Below are 14,499 nucleotides of genomic sequence, written 5' to 3'. Positions count from 1 at the left end.
AAAGAAGCTGCAGTATTTGTGGTTGTAACATTTTCATTAATTATTTAGATGCAGTGTTTATCAAATATGTAAATGAGTTAAAATTGGATGGAATACTTATATATATCAAAAATATATAACATTAAAAATCTTGACATATTTTTAATATAGATTGTAAATAAGGAAATAATTTAAAGAGATTCATACACAATTCTTCAACTACTAAACTGAAATTTTGCATTGGTTATCATTGGAAAATCAGATGCAATGCAAATTGCTGATTAACATCTATAAAAATACTGTATTTTTCAGTGTATAAGATGCACCTTTTTCCTCCCTAAAAGAGGCTAATAATTACGGTGCGTCTTATACTCTGAATGTAGCTTTTTTCCAGCCCTAAGTAGCTGCTATCTTCCCAGCTCTTACCTTGTAGACTCTTTCATTGTTTCTCTCCCTAAGTCTTTGCAGGGTTTTTTCATTACTCTAACTTGCTTTGACTAAGTTTCTTTCCAGCCTAACCAAGTGCTAACGATGTTCCCAGCTCTTTCTGGCTTGCAAGCCCTTTCATTGCTACTCTCTGCCAAGAATGTATTCCATACCCTGTCTTTGATTTTTTTTGGGGGGGGGGGGGCATTCTCTATTTGTTCCAAATGTTTCTTTCCAGGCCTAACCAGCTGCTAACAATGTTCCCAGCTTTTTCCTGCTTCAAAGCTCTTTCATTATTACTCTCTGCCAAGAAGGTTTTCCAAGCCCTCAGTCTTTGCAGGGGGGGTTTCCATTGCTCTACTTGCTCAGACTGTTTCTTTCCAGGTGCTAATGATGTTCCCAGCTCTTACTGGCTTGCAAGTTCTTTCATTGTTACTCTCTCAGAATAATTTTTTAAAAGACCTTAATCAGGGGATAAAATAATGTGCTGAAGCTGACCAGACTAAGGATGCTAGCCAGATGAATACCTGGTAAGCAGATTATTTCCCGTATTTTCTTCCTCCAAAACTAAGGTGCCTCTTATATTCCGGTGCATCTTATACTCTGAAAAATACGGTATATGGTTTAGGACTTGGATACCTTTTTTTCTTGTTATTTTTGCCTAATCAGTGAGATACGGCTGGACATATCATGTCTCAACTATTGTCAGTTTTTTCAATCTAGAAGATCTTTTTTTGTAGTTGCTATTTGGAAAGTATCTCCCTAATATTTTAATAGCCAAAATCCCACTGCGCTTTCATAAAGTTGTGGAATCAACACTTTTTCCCAAGATCTTTATTTTTCCTCTGATAGTGTGTTGTGATTGATTCTTTTTAGTATCTTTAATATATGATTATGTAATATTATTTTGTTATTGGTATTTTTAAATGATTGTTTTACATTTTATGTGTATTTTAAGCTAACTGGAGTTACATCAGCGATTGAAATGCCAATCAGATGAGGGAGGGGTGGTTGTCAATTGTACTGGTTATTTGTGTAAAAGATCTTGAAATATTAATTTATTTATATAGCGGCTTATGGATAACATTTGCAGGCTTTTGGTGGTTTAGTAAAATTATTTTACTTTTCCAAATCATGGTAGCAGTTCTAGTGCAGATATGAAATAGGGATTGAAAGTCAGATTCTAAAAGAAGTGGAATCATTGTATATTCAGAAAAGATTGCCATTTTTCTGAAAACTTACATAATTTTTTTTTGCTTCCAATTCTGTGATTTCAAGTCAGTCCTTTTCCTGATGCTTTTTCTAGTCCTCTTGAAATTGTCTCATAACATCCTGGTTTCTTGGAAATACACACACACACACTATATATATATATATATATGCTGTAGCCTAGAGGATAATTCTCTGCCTTACAAGGCAAAGGTTGCAGGTTCAAGTCCCAGTGGGTATGGCTAGCTGATGAGGCCAAAATAGATCTATCCTAGCCTCCCTTAATTTTCAAATTCAGCAAAAAAACATGTGACATGTATGTATGTATGTATATATGTATATATATGTCACTTTTTTTTTTTTGGCTGAATTTGAAAATTAAGGGAGACTAGAATAGATCTACTGGGTGGCCATGCCTCAATGATTTGATTGGTTGGTGGAATCACATTTAGTTGAAGGATTGACATGGTGATGATTATGATATGTCAATCCTTCAACTAAATGTGATTCCACCAACCAATCAAATCATTGAGGCATGGCCACCCAGTCTATTTGCTACATTCAGGCCGGGTCTCCACCCCCACCACTATGTATAAGGAACAAATGGCAGTTGCAAACAAACTATATTTACAGCAGCACGAAGCTTACAACTTCAGGCTGATGATGGTGAATGTGATTTCACCGAAACGTCGCATAGACACTCGAAATATTACACGGGGGAAAAACCCGAACTCAGAACAATATACAGTGGTACCTCGAGATACGAGTTTAATTCGTTCCGGACCTGGGCTCTTAAGTCGAGCAGCTCTTATCTCGAACGACTTTTCCCCATAGGAATTAATGTAAATAATTTTAATTGGTTCCAGCCCTCAAAAAAACTCACAAAGTTAGTCTAAATTATGCAGAAAGACATGTTTTTAATGAAGAAATGTACATGTACATATAAATGAATAATGAAGTTTCTTTCACTTAACTTGTAAACTTTCTTAAACTTTTAAATTTACATATGTTCAACTTCTCTGCCACCCAATCCTGTAGGACAGAGGTCCCCAACCCTTTTTGCACCAGGGACCGGCTTTAAGCGATCAAGAGAGGAATGGGTGAATGAATGGACGGAGGGTGGGAAGGAAGGAAGGAAAGAGGGAAGGGACAGGAACAGAGGAAGGAAGCAAGGAAACTTATGAAAGGGGAGAGTAAGAGAGGAATGAGTGAAGGGAGGGAGGGAGGGAAGAAGGTGGGAAGGAGAAAGAAAAGAAGAAATAGAGGAAGGGAAGATAAAAGAGAGAAAGAAAAAGAGCAAGAAAGAAAGCTGCAAGCACCCCCCCGAGCCCCCCAGGCCGGCTGCAACCTTTTAAAACACCGCGCGCCGCTTCGCAGCTGTCTCCTGAAGCCGAACGCGGAAGTTAGCGTTTGGCTTCAGGAGACAGCTCCTTGGCGCTTGTATCTCGAATTTGGGCTTGTAAGTAGAACAAAAATATCTCTCCCCTCCCAGCTCTTATCTCGAGTTGCTCTTAAGTAGAGCAGCTCTTATGTCGGGGTTCCACTGTATATATGTATGTATGTATGTACGTACATACATACATACATACATACATACACACACACAGTGATACCTCGTCTTACAAACCCCTCGTCATACAAACTTTTCGAGATTCAAACCCGGGGTTTAAGATTTTTTTGCCTCTTCTTCCAAACTATTTTCACCTTACAAACACAAGCCACCGCCACTGGGATGCCCTGCCCTCCGGACTTCTGTTGCCAGAGAAGAGCCTTTTTTGGGCTGCTGGGATTCTCCATAGGCTCCCCTCTGGACTTCCGTGTTTTTGCGATGCTGCAGGGGAATCCCAGCAGCGCAAAAATGGGCGCTTTGCTGGCAACGGAAGTCCGGAGGTGGAGTTTCCCAGTGAGGGGAGCCTCAGCGGAATCGCAGCATCACAAAAACATCGAAGTCCGGAAGTGGGGTTTCCCATGGAGGGGAGCCTCAGGGGAATCCCAGCAGCCCCAAAACAGGCGCTTTCGGCTGGGCAAAAGGGGTGAGTTTGGGGGGTTGAACGCATTAATCGCTTTTCCATTGATTTCTATGGGAAATATTGTTTCGTCTTACAAACTTATCACCTTACAAACCTCGTCCTGGAATCAATTAAGTTCGTAAGATGAGGTATCACTGTAACAGGGGTCGACAAAGTTGTTCAGAATCTAGGAGCCAGCCAAAAAATTTAGGAGCCAGAATTTTTTTTAAGCAAACTTGGTTTTTTGCCGAGTCTCCACCTGACATCGCTTTCACCCCCTCCCCCCCGGCGCAGGCCTGGCTCCGCCGAGCCGGCTCTGCTGTACTCCCGTCGGGATCCGAGGGGAGACCGTTAGTCAGAAACCGAAACAGAGAAGAAGGAAAGGGAGACCGGGCCGGGGACGCGGGTGAGGGGGGGAGGGGGGAGGAGGGGTTACTGGTCGGAAGTCACCGCGCACGCGGCCGGAGGAGGAATGAACAAAACCTCACGCCGGGAGGGGAGGGGCTTCCGCTTCTCTCCGAAGGCGGGTGAGCGGCCAAGATCGGAGCGTCTGTGTGCGGTGGGGGGGAGTGAAGGGGTTCGAGTAGGAGGCGGAATGGAGGCAAGGGGGGGAGGGAGAGACGCACGCAAGCGCAGGGGACGCTGGGAAAGCAGCTCGCTCCGAGGTTGATGGGCGGAGCTACGGAAGCCAAGATGTACCATTTCTGGGCGTAAACACAAGGCGGGAAAAATATACTGTATACCAGTGATTTTCAACCTTTTTTGAGCCGCGGCACACTTTTTATATTTACAAAATCCTGGGGCACACCACCAACCAAAATGACACAAATCTAATAAATAAATAAATAAATAATAAATAAATAAATAAATACATACATACATACATACATACATACATAAATAACCCCCTCATATATACAATCCCATGTAACATCCCCTTATAAATACAGTCAATCATCAATCATCCCTCCTGAAATTTATACCACTGTCTCATTTATGGGTACTTCTCCTGTCTTTCCCCCTTTTCTCTCTCATGTTTCTCATTTCTCTCTCTTCCTCACTTTTTCCCTCATTCCTTCTCCCTCTCACTTCTCCTCTTTTTCCATCCCTGTCTCTCTCCCCCCCTTATGTGTGTGTATGTATACACACTCCAACCATTTCCAAAACCAGTTGAGGGCTGGGTTTTTTTTTCTCTTTTATCCTTTTCAAAAACAGGTGTGGGCTGGGGGGGGGGTTTCTTATTATTTGGATGCTTTTTACCATATGCTTCAAGAATCACCTCTCTCTCTCTCTCTTTTGTTTCTCTCTCCTCTCATTCTCTGCCTCAATCATTTTATCATTTCTCCTTTTTTCTCCCCTTTTTGTTCTCATTTCTCTCACTCTCCTTTCCTCTTCCTATCTGTCTTGCTTTCTCTCTCTCTTGCTATTTTTCTCTCTCTTGTTCTCTTATTTTCTCTCTCTCTCTCTTGTTCTTTCTCTCTCTCATGCTTTCTCTCTCTTGTTCTTTCTCTCTCTGTTGCTCTCTCTCTTATTTTCTCTCTCTCTCTCTTTCCTTTCTCTCATTCCCTCTTTCTCTCTATCCTTTCTATCTCTCACTCTTTCCTTCTCTCCCTCCCTTTCTCTCTCTTTCCATTCCCTCTTTCTCTCTATCCTTTCTATCTTTCACTCTTTCCTTCTCCCCCTCTCTTTCTCTCTCTTTCCTTTCTCTCATTCCCTTTCTCTCTATCCTTTCTATCTCTCACTTTTTCTTTCTCTCCCTCCCTTTCTCTCTCTTTCCTTTCTCTCATTCCATCTTTGTCTCCTGGGGCTGACTGCGCCTGCCCTGCACCCCCCACCACGGAGGGAAAGCATTTGGCATCGGCACCGCCAAACCCCCCCCCCCCCTCCACAAGCAGCAAAAGCCTCTGCGACTGAGCCGGAAGGCAAACGGTGCACCCCGCCGCTTAGGCTTTTGCTGCTCCTGGGGGAGGGAGGATTTTCTCCTCCCCCCCCCCGGCAGCCAAACGTCGCTGGTGCAGGAAAGCAGCGTGTTAAAAGGCGCGCTGCTTTCACGGAAAACAAACCCGGCTTTCCTGGCAACGGAGGATGACAAGCAGGAAGAAGCGGGGTGGAGCAACGCTAGGCTCAAGCAGGCAGCTTCCGCGCGTTTCTTTCAGCGGAAGAGGAGGAGAGGGAGCGGATCGGGTGGGCGGGGGCAGCGCCTTCTACTGCCGGCGCCTCCCCGCCCCCCCCCAGGCAGGCAGGGGAATGGGAACTGCGCGCCCATGGAAAAGGGCACGCAGGGGGGTATTTTGGGGTGTGCGGGTAGCGGCGGCGGGCAATAGCCGGGGGGCGGCTTCTGCAAGTGGGAGCTCCAGGGCTGAAGCCTCAGCCCTGGAGCTCCCACTTGCAGGAGCCACCTCGCGGCACACCGGTTGAAAAACACTGCTGTATACACATACAGTACAGCAGGCAACATTTTCTAGGCGCCAGACAACATTTTCTAGGCGCCACTGGCGACCAGGCGCCTGGGTTTGTCGAACCTTGCTGTAATACACACACACACACACACACACACGTGATATATATATAGCATTGTAATGCATAAAAGTAGATTCTCCATTCAGTGTTAATTCAGAAAAATATACATACAATAAAAGGCTGGAAAACTTGTAAAATGTGTAATCTTTATTAGAACATATAATACTAGAATTGGAATGGACCTTGGACATCTTCTAGTCCAACCCCCTGATCATGGCAGATGATCCTATACTAATCTGGACTTTCTTTGGGCTTGATGGGGTGGACACACATGATCATGGAAAAAAGAGAATAACAAAATAAAATAATTGAGTTGGAAGGAACCTCAGAGATTCTTGCTGTCCAAGCAGGAGACCATACCATTTCAGACAAAAAGCTGTACAATCTCTTCTTGAAAACTACTGATGATGGAATACCCACAACTTCAATGGATAAACTATTCCAGTGTTTAATTGTTCTGTCAAGAAATTTCTTCTTAGTTCTAGGTTCCTTTTTTTTTCTTGGTTAGTTTTCATCCATTGCTTCTTGTCTTGCTTTGCAGTGTTTTGAAAAATAGGTTGACACTCTTCTTTGTGGCATCCCTTCAAATATTGGAAGACTGGGTTATCATGTTACCCTAGTTCTTCTTTTCAATACACTAGATCAGCTATCTCCAACCTTTGCAGCTTGGTGGCCTAGTTGCAGGGATAGGCAAAGTTGGCTCTTCTATGACATGTGGTCTTCAACTCCCAGAATTTCTGAGCTAGCATGATTGGCTTAGGAATTCTGGGAGTTGAAGTCCACCAGTCATAGAAGAGCCAACTTTGCCTACCCCTGGCCTGGTGGATGAGGAAGAAAGGGCAAAGTGTCGAACGAGCTTAGATTAACACATAAGCATTCAAGGAGGTTTTTCTTTATTTTATGCATTCCTGTAGAGCTTCAATAGAGTAGCACTTAGTGTGAATAGATTTACAATAGATGTGTATTTTTAATTTCCCATCATTGCCTCTGCTGATGGAACTATATAGGAAGGGTAACTTGTTACTTTCTTCTTCCCTTGTTAATTTTATTCCTTTGATTATGTTGTTTATCTTTTGTGTGTATTATTTGGTTGGTCCTCCTACTAGAAATTGGTTTGGTTTTCTTCTGTGAAGCAATAAGAAGTTCAGTAATTAGAATCTGATAATTTTAATTACTGTCATAGATTCTTGACAATTTAGTTTTTAATAAGGCAAATGAAACAGTCTGCCTTTTTTCATGCAGAAATGGATATTCAAAGTCTGTATGGCATAATCACCCCAAACAAACATGCACTTTAATCTACGATCTGTTCTCCATCCTTGCTAACATACACGTCACGGAGGAGGATATAGTTTTTAATGCTGTTTTTAATAAAGCAACAAAGAAAGAAGTGTCTTAAAACTTCTTGTTAGTTGCGAAGTTGTAACCGACCTATTATGATCCATGGACAACGTACCTCCAGGCATTCCTATTTTCTACCATCCTCTGGAGTCTAGTCTTAAAAATAGATAATAGTTATGTTGGCTAAATTATTTCCTGTATTCTGTCACTTTTATCCCTAAAATTAATCTGTGTTATAAATGAGGAAAACAAAATCATGCTTGGTTTTGTAATATACTTGTAATATATTAATTGACACATATACTTGATTTATATGTGTTTAATTAATTACATCATTATATAAATATAAAATGTTAATAGCAAAACAATGTAATATAAATTAGTTGTTTTATAAATTTTTTAAAAACCAATTATGTTTATTCTTAATTTTCTGTCCTGCTTTAATGATATGGTGTAATCCTGAATGAAAGCCAGTTGATTATTTAAAAGTAAATGTATAACCAGTTGAGAAAAAAATGCTTAAACTCTGACATGTGATTTGGAAATAAGTAAACTTATGCATTTGGAAAGTTTTGTACACTATTTTGTAACATTAAATTATTTTAAAGTTGCTCTTATCAGGATTCTGGAATTTTCTTTAGGATTAACTTCAGAAGCAATTACAGTGGTACCTTGGTACTCCTCTTATTAGTTCCAGGAAGCATGATGAATACTGAAAAATGATGAGTACCAACAAATCACGTAACTTACCACATGACCCTTTGTTTCAGGTAGAACTTCTGTATGTCTCCTTTCCTATGTCAGCGACTTTCCAGCATGGCCGACTTCTTGTTCATTCTCCACAGCCGTTCCCCTTTTCCTCTCACAACATGTTGACTACCAAACAAATGATGAGTACCAGGACAACATTTCCTCATCAAAATATGTCGACTACCAAATTCAACGAGTTTTGAAGCAGTCAAAGTACCGAGGTACCATGAAAGTCCTCAACTTACAACCATTTGTTTGGAGACCATTCAAAATTACAATTGCACTGAAAAATAATGATGTACAACTAAAAGTCTTTGCACTTATAATTCTGACAGCATTCCGATAAGTTACATGATCAAAATTTGGATGCTTGGAAAGAACATGTGTTTTTGACAGCATTTTGCAACATTCTAGGGTCATCATTTATGACCTTCCCATCCAGTTGTTAATAAGCAAACTCAATGGGGGAAGCCAGATTCACAATGACTGCATGATTTATTTAATAACTGCAGAGATTCATTTAATCAGCAAATAGGAAAACTTTCCTTATCAAACCTTCCCCTATGTCATTCACAAACATATTAAAAATAATAGAACCCAGAACACCCTTGTGGCACACGACTTATAACCAGTCTCTGCTCGGAATACTCGCCCTTAAAAACAACCCTCGTCAAATCCACTGAACTATCCAGGGATTAAGTCCAATCTTTACAAATTTATCTATCAGCTTTTTATGTGGAACCGTATCAAAGGCTTTGTTGAAGTCCAGATAGGCAATATCCATGGCACCATCTTCATCCAACACCTTTGTGACAATCAAAGAAATCAATGAGATTAGTCTGCCATGATTTGCCCTCAGTAAAGCCATTCTGGTTTGGGTCCAATAAGTTATTGGTTTTTAGGTGCTGATTTAGCTTCTTTTCGAGTAGAGTCTCCATCATTTTAACTATAACTGATGTTAAGCTAATTGGCCTACAGTTGCCAGCTTCTTCTCTACCACCTTCTTGTGGATAGGCACAACATTGGCCATTCTCCAGGAACATCTCCTGTTAAAAGAGATTGGTTAAACAAATCAGTCAGGGGTACCAATCACAGATCTGATTTCTTTAAGAACTGTGGGGTGGCTTCCATCTGGACCCATGCCTTATTTATTTAACATTGCCCTGTTTATCCATCTACATATGTTATAATCTACCGTTTTTTTCTAATTTGTGGATTAGGAAATTGTGATCTACTTTATCAAAAGTAGATTTACTAAAGTCCAAGTTTATTAGATCTGCAGCATTGCGTTGGTCTACTGATTTGGTTATGGTGTTGAAAAATAATATGAGATTGGTTTGGCATGATTTATTTCTGACAAACCCATGTTGACTGTTAGTTATTATCTTGTTTGGTTTTAGGTAGTGGCAAAGCTGTTTTTTTTAAATTATTTTTTCCAGTATTTTTCCAGGTATACAAATCAGAATGATTTGTAGTTGCATAGGTCTGTCTTTTTTTCTTCTGTGTGGATGGAGACTACATTGGCTTGTTTCCAATCTTCCGGTAGTTCTGTGTTCCAGGGATTTTGGTAGGTAAGGAGTAGTGGTTCCATGATAGTGTCTGCCAGTTGTTTTAGGACTCTGGGGTGTAGTCTATCTGGTCCTGGCGATATGTGCTCCTTGAGCTCTCACAAGTGGTCCCTTATTTTGTTTTTATTTATGTTGAGTAAACTTTAATGGTTTAATCCTATCTCTGCACCTTTGTCTTTTCTATCCTCTGGTTTAATCCTGTCAGAGAAGAGGAAAAGAGGAGTTCTTGGTGAATTATTTTTAGCTTTTTGGCTTTTAAGAATTTTCAGGATCTGCTTTATTATTTCTATTGAAAGCTTTTGGCAGTCTTCCTGGGTCTTCCTATCTGCTTTGTTATTCTTAGGGAGAGGTATTAATGTCCTTTGCCAGCATACCCAGACTTTCAATTAGATTTGATTGATTGCTTCTATCTGCCTTGGGGTCTCTTCTTTTCTGTAGGGAGAAAAGCTGGTTTTATTCTCTGCAGTTTTTGAGGGTTTTGGCACTGTCTTTCTGGGGTATACAGTGATCCCCCGTTTATTGCGTCCCCAACCATTGCGAACAGGGTACTTCGCTATTTTTCAACCCGGAAGTCAAAAATACCATCTACGCATGCGTGCCGGGCACGCATGCGTAGATGGCAGCGGCTTCCCTGGGTCTTCCCCCTCTTGCTGGCGTCAGCGAGGAGTTTCCCCACCGCCCACGCAAACTCCTCGCTGCCGCCCGCCCTTCGCCCGCCCACGCCGTTCATTCTCGCCGGTTTTGAGCTGAGTCCGGAAGTGAATTCGCTTCCGGACTCAGCTCAAAACTGCCGATAGCAAGCGGCAAGGAACGGCTTGTCTCGGCGCTTTCGAGCTGTCAGCTCGAAAGCGCCGAGACAAGCCGTTCCTTGCCGCTTGCTATCGGCGCTTTTGAGCTGTCCGGAAGCGAATTCGCTTCCGGACTCAGCTCAAAACCGCCGATAGCAAGCGGCAAGGAACGGCTTGTCTCGGCGCTTTCGAGCTGTCAGATCGAAAGCGCCGAGACAAGCCGTTCCTTGCCGCTTGGTATCGGCGGTTTTGAGCTGAGTCCGGAAGCGAATTCGCTTCCGGACAGCTCAAAAGCGCCGATAGCAAGCGGCAAGGAACGGCTTGTCTCGGCGCTTTCGAGCTGTCAGCTCGAAAGCGCCGAGACAAGCCGTTCCTTGCCGCTTGCTATCGGCGCTTTTGAGCTGTCCGGAAGCGAATTCGCTTCCGGACTCAGCTCAAAACCGCCGATAGCAAGGGGGGGCTGCTAGGAAGCCCTCCATGCCGGCGGCAAACAGCCGCCCCGCCCCCAATCTTCGGCTCCTCGCTAGCGCTGTGGGAGTAAAAACACCGTCTGCACGAGCGGGGGATCACTGTACTTCCTTCAGGAATGGAATGTCTGCAAACAACCAAACTCAAAGCCTGAAGGATATCCCCTTTTGATATATTTTTTTCTCTTGGCTATCCTTTGTATGCTCAGTAATCTTCTCTCATGTCAAAACTATCATTGCTTCTTTAAAATCCAACTTTCAAAACTAATTTTTGTTTCCACAGTGTACCTGCATGAGTCTACCTGTTGGAAGTATATCGCTTTCAATACTTTCATTGCTATTCTGACAAATGTTAGTCTGTATTGTATTTTTTGTTGACTGTTAGTTCCTTTGATGTTATTAGTAGATCTTAAAAAGGCAGGACTGTCCATCACTTCAGTATCTATTGGCAAAAGCTGATTACTGTATATATTGTCTTTTTTATTTTTTAACTTGATTACATTTTTTCCTACTCTGTGCAATAAATAAATGAAGCTTTAGCCCTAGCCAAGAAATTTTTGAATATGCTTCAAGCTTCCTTTTCCCAATTTTCATGAGAATAAGATATATATGGAGGAAAGAGAGCACATTTTGTTTCTGCAGTTGTTCTAATAAAGATGTGAGGCAAAGATGTGTGCACAGTAGCTATTTCCTAGTTGGATCTACCTGATATTGGGCTCCTTAACCTTTAATACCAGAGCTTGCAGTTTACTTGTATATTCAGTTTTCAAAGCATCATCAGTATAATACATACTAAATATAGTCTAAAATTTGTTTGTCTGTTTCTCTGTCTGTTTATCATCAATGTAGCACTGGTTATTGATATAGTCCTGTCAGGTTTGCCATCTTCAGCTGCTTCACTGGCATTCTGCCATAAAAGGTGGGAGGGAAGAAATTTGGGGAAGCTTTTGCTGGAGAGAAGAAGACTTATGAAAGGGGGAGATAAACAAGCTGAACGGAATGGGATGTGGGAAACCAGAATAAAGCAGCTATCAAAGACAAGTAGCCTGGGAATAGAATGTGAAACTACAGTACTGTACTTTGAGAAGCACCCATATCAAAGCAGTTCCCAAAGCATCAAACTGCAGGAATACTCAGACGGCCTTACTTTTGCTGCAACAAGTTAGCTTTAGTAAAAGAACCTATCACTCAAACCAAATGGAGTCTTTCTTTCCTAAGGATCTAATAGAACTGACAAGCCCTTTTAAAGATCTATTTTTACATGATATAATCAGTACTATATTGTGGAAAGTGGTTGGTTTCTTTCATTTGGATGTACTTGATGCCAACCTAATTTTTCATTCTCTTTTTCCTTATTGATTCACAGTATTTGAATTCTTTTAATTGGGACACATTTTTTTATACATGCCAGTTTAACAATAAGAATATTTATTTGTATTTTTAGTGTTCTTTTTTTAATTTACAGGCTTTTTCATTAATGTGATATTGCCTTTTTTCTTTTTAGGCTAGTGAGACATTGTTTAGAATTGAATATGATACATTTGGTGAACTCAGTGTTCCAAATGACAAGTATTATGGTGCACAGACTGTGAGATCTACAATGAATTTTAAAATTGGTGGTGAAACAGACCGGATGCCAGTAAGTTATTCAATCCTGAAAGTATTCTATGAATGTAAACTTAAAGCTAGTATAGATATACTGTATGTTTACCTGATTAAGGGTTGAAAAAGTAGGTTTTTAAATTATGTCTGTTTCTCATAAACAAGCGAGGAGTGAGAAAGTAGGCAGTTGCTGTTGCAGTTCTTGATCCTTAAATATTATTTAATTGTAATGCTAGCTTGTAAGGTATATTTGTTATTTTTGTATTTTAGAATGCTCCACAACTGATTTTATTCCTGATAGCTGAAAAGTAGTTAACAAGCAATTTCCAAAAGGAAATATGCAAACTTAGTGTTCTTTTAAAGACATCAACAGTGGTTTCAGTAAGAATACAGTACTATACTATTGCTTCCATTGTTTGGATCATTTGTGGGTAATCTGAAAGGCTCTTCTTATATAGAAAGGAATTATGAAGAGCTGAGTTACTTGCTAGTTCTTTATTGTTGACTATTCTTCAGTTTGCCCTTTCTACCAGAAAGTCACTAATTATTTTGATTTGCATGAAAAAATCTCATATAATAGCAATATTAATTGATAATTTATGTTGACCTAGCTATTAGATACTGTTGTCATATAAATGTGCTGTAAATAAAATAGGAAGTACTTTTAGCAAAATAAGAGTGTTGACTTTATATAGAAAATAGCATCTAAATAAGATAGCTTCCAATAAGATAGCTTTCTATGTTTTGTATGTATGTGAAGTTTTACATTTTTCTTGAAAATCTTAGGTTCAAGTAATAAGAGCTTTTGGTATCTTAAAACGAGCAGCAGCTGAAATAAACCAGGATTATGGCCTTGAAACTAAGATTGCTAATGCCATTATAAATGCAGCAAATGAGGTAAGATAAACCATCCATATGTGATATCCTGACATATTGTATTCAATTCTGATATATAGATAATGTTTTTTTGCATAAAGTGAGATATTTGAAAAGTAATTTCCATTTAGTTAGATGGTAAAGTATCTACTGTATTTTCCGGGTATATAAAAGTGGGTGGAATATAGAGTGAAGTGTGGGGTGCAGCACCGATCAGCTCTTCTAGAAAAGGCTGTGGTGGCAAATGGATTGAAGCGGAGAATGGACGGCAACGAACGGGCCAGATGGATGCTAGGAGGCAGAGGCAGATTTCTTTTCTTGTTTGTCTCACCAAAAGCTAGGTGTGAAAAATATGGTAATTACCTTATCCTATTCAAAGATGCTAAAGATAATAAACAGGGTAAAAGATCAAAGCTGTGTTTTCTTAGCAAATTCTTTGTGGTGATTTGATAGACTAATAGAGAATCGGCTCTTCTGAAATATTTAATTGCATTTTTAAAAGTTTAGTTGGATCAGTAAACTTCAAGGTGCTAATCAATCCCAAAGTTGCATATTTCTCTCTGAGTTTCAAGTGAGTTTTCAGAGCTAGATCGTCAATATTTTCTGAAGACTGGGAGAATGAAAATTCATCTCACCTCTGAGGGCGGAGCGTTCCAAATTTTTTATACTGTCTAATTCAAATCTACTTCTTTTAAACTAGAGTTTCCTGTTGCCTTGTTGATTCTTTCTTGCAGGCTATATGTATGCAATGTATCTAATGCCTGTTCCTTATGCATATAGTCCTTTGCTTACAACCATTCATTCAGGAACTGTTCAGAGTTATGGTGGAACTGAAAAAATGTAGTTTAGTCCTCACAATTGTGACCCTCATACATGATTACTGTTCAATTGCCTGGCTTGCAATTATGATGTTGCACCATTTGGAACCTTCCTTGCTGGCTTCCCATAAGCAAAATCAATGGAT

At 40.4% G+C, this 14,499-nt stretch overlaps 1 protein-coding gene across 2 annotated transcripts in view; it reads left to right on the top strand.

Annotated features, from left to right (window-relative positions):
* Positions 1 to 14,499, top strand: part of FH (fumarate hydratase) — a 51,034-nt gene that overhangs the window by 1,145 nt on the left and 35,390 nt on the right. Inside the window, exons 2-4 of one of the 2 annotated variants that reach the window (XM_070728899.1) lie at positions 8,255 to 8,455; positions 12,562 to 12,696; positions 13,446 to 13,556. In XM_070728899.1, the coding sequence (XP_070585000.1) occupies positions 12,658 to 12,696; positions 13,446 to 13,556 (150 nt within the window). In that variant the 5' untranslated portion in view covers positions 8,255 to 8,455; positions 12,562 to 12,657. The remainder of the gene's footprint in view (positions 1 to 8,254; positions 8,456 to 12,561; positions 12,697 to 13,445; positions 13,557 to 14,499) is intronic. The other variant, XM_070728898.1, reaches the window with a different exon arrangement.

Source organism: Erythrolamprus reginae, chromosome Z (assembly GCF_031021105.1).
Source record: "Erythrolamprus reginae isolate rEryReg1 chromosome Z, rEryReg1.hap1, whole genome shotgun sequence".
NCBI lineage: Eukaryota > Metazoa > Chordata > Lepidosauria > Squamata > Dipsadidae > Erythrolamprus > Erythrolamprus reginae.
Note: the sequence above shows the minus strand (reverse complement) of the source record. Positions and strands in the feature narration are given on the sequence as shown.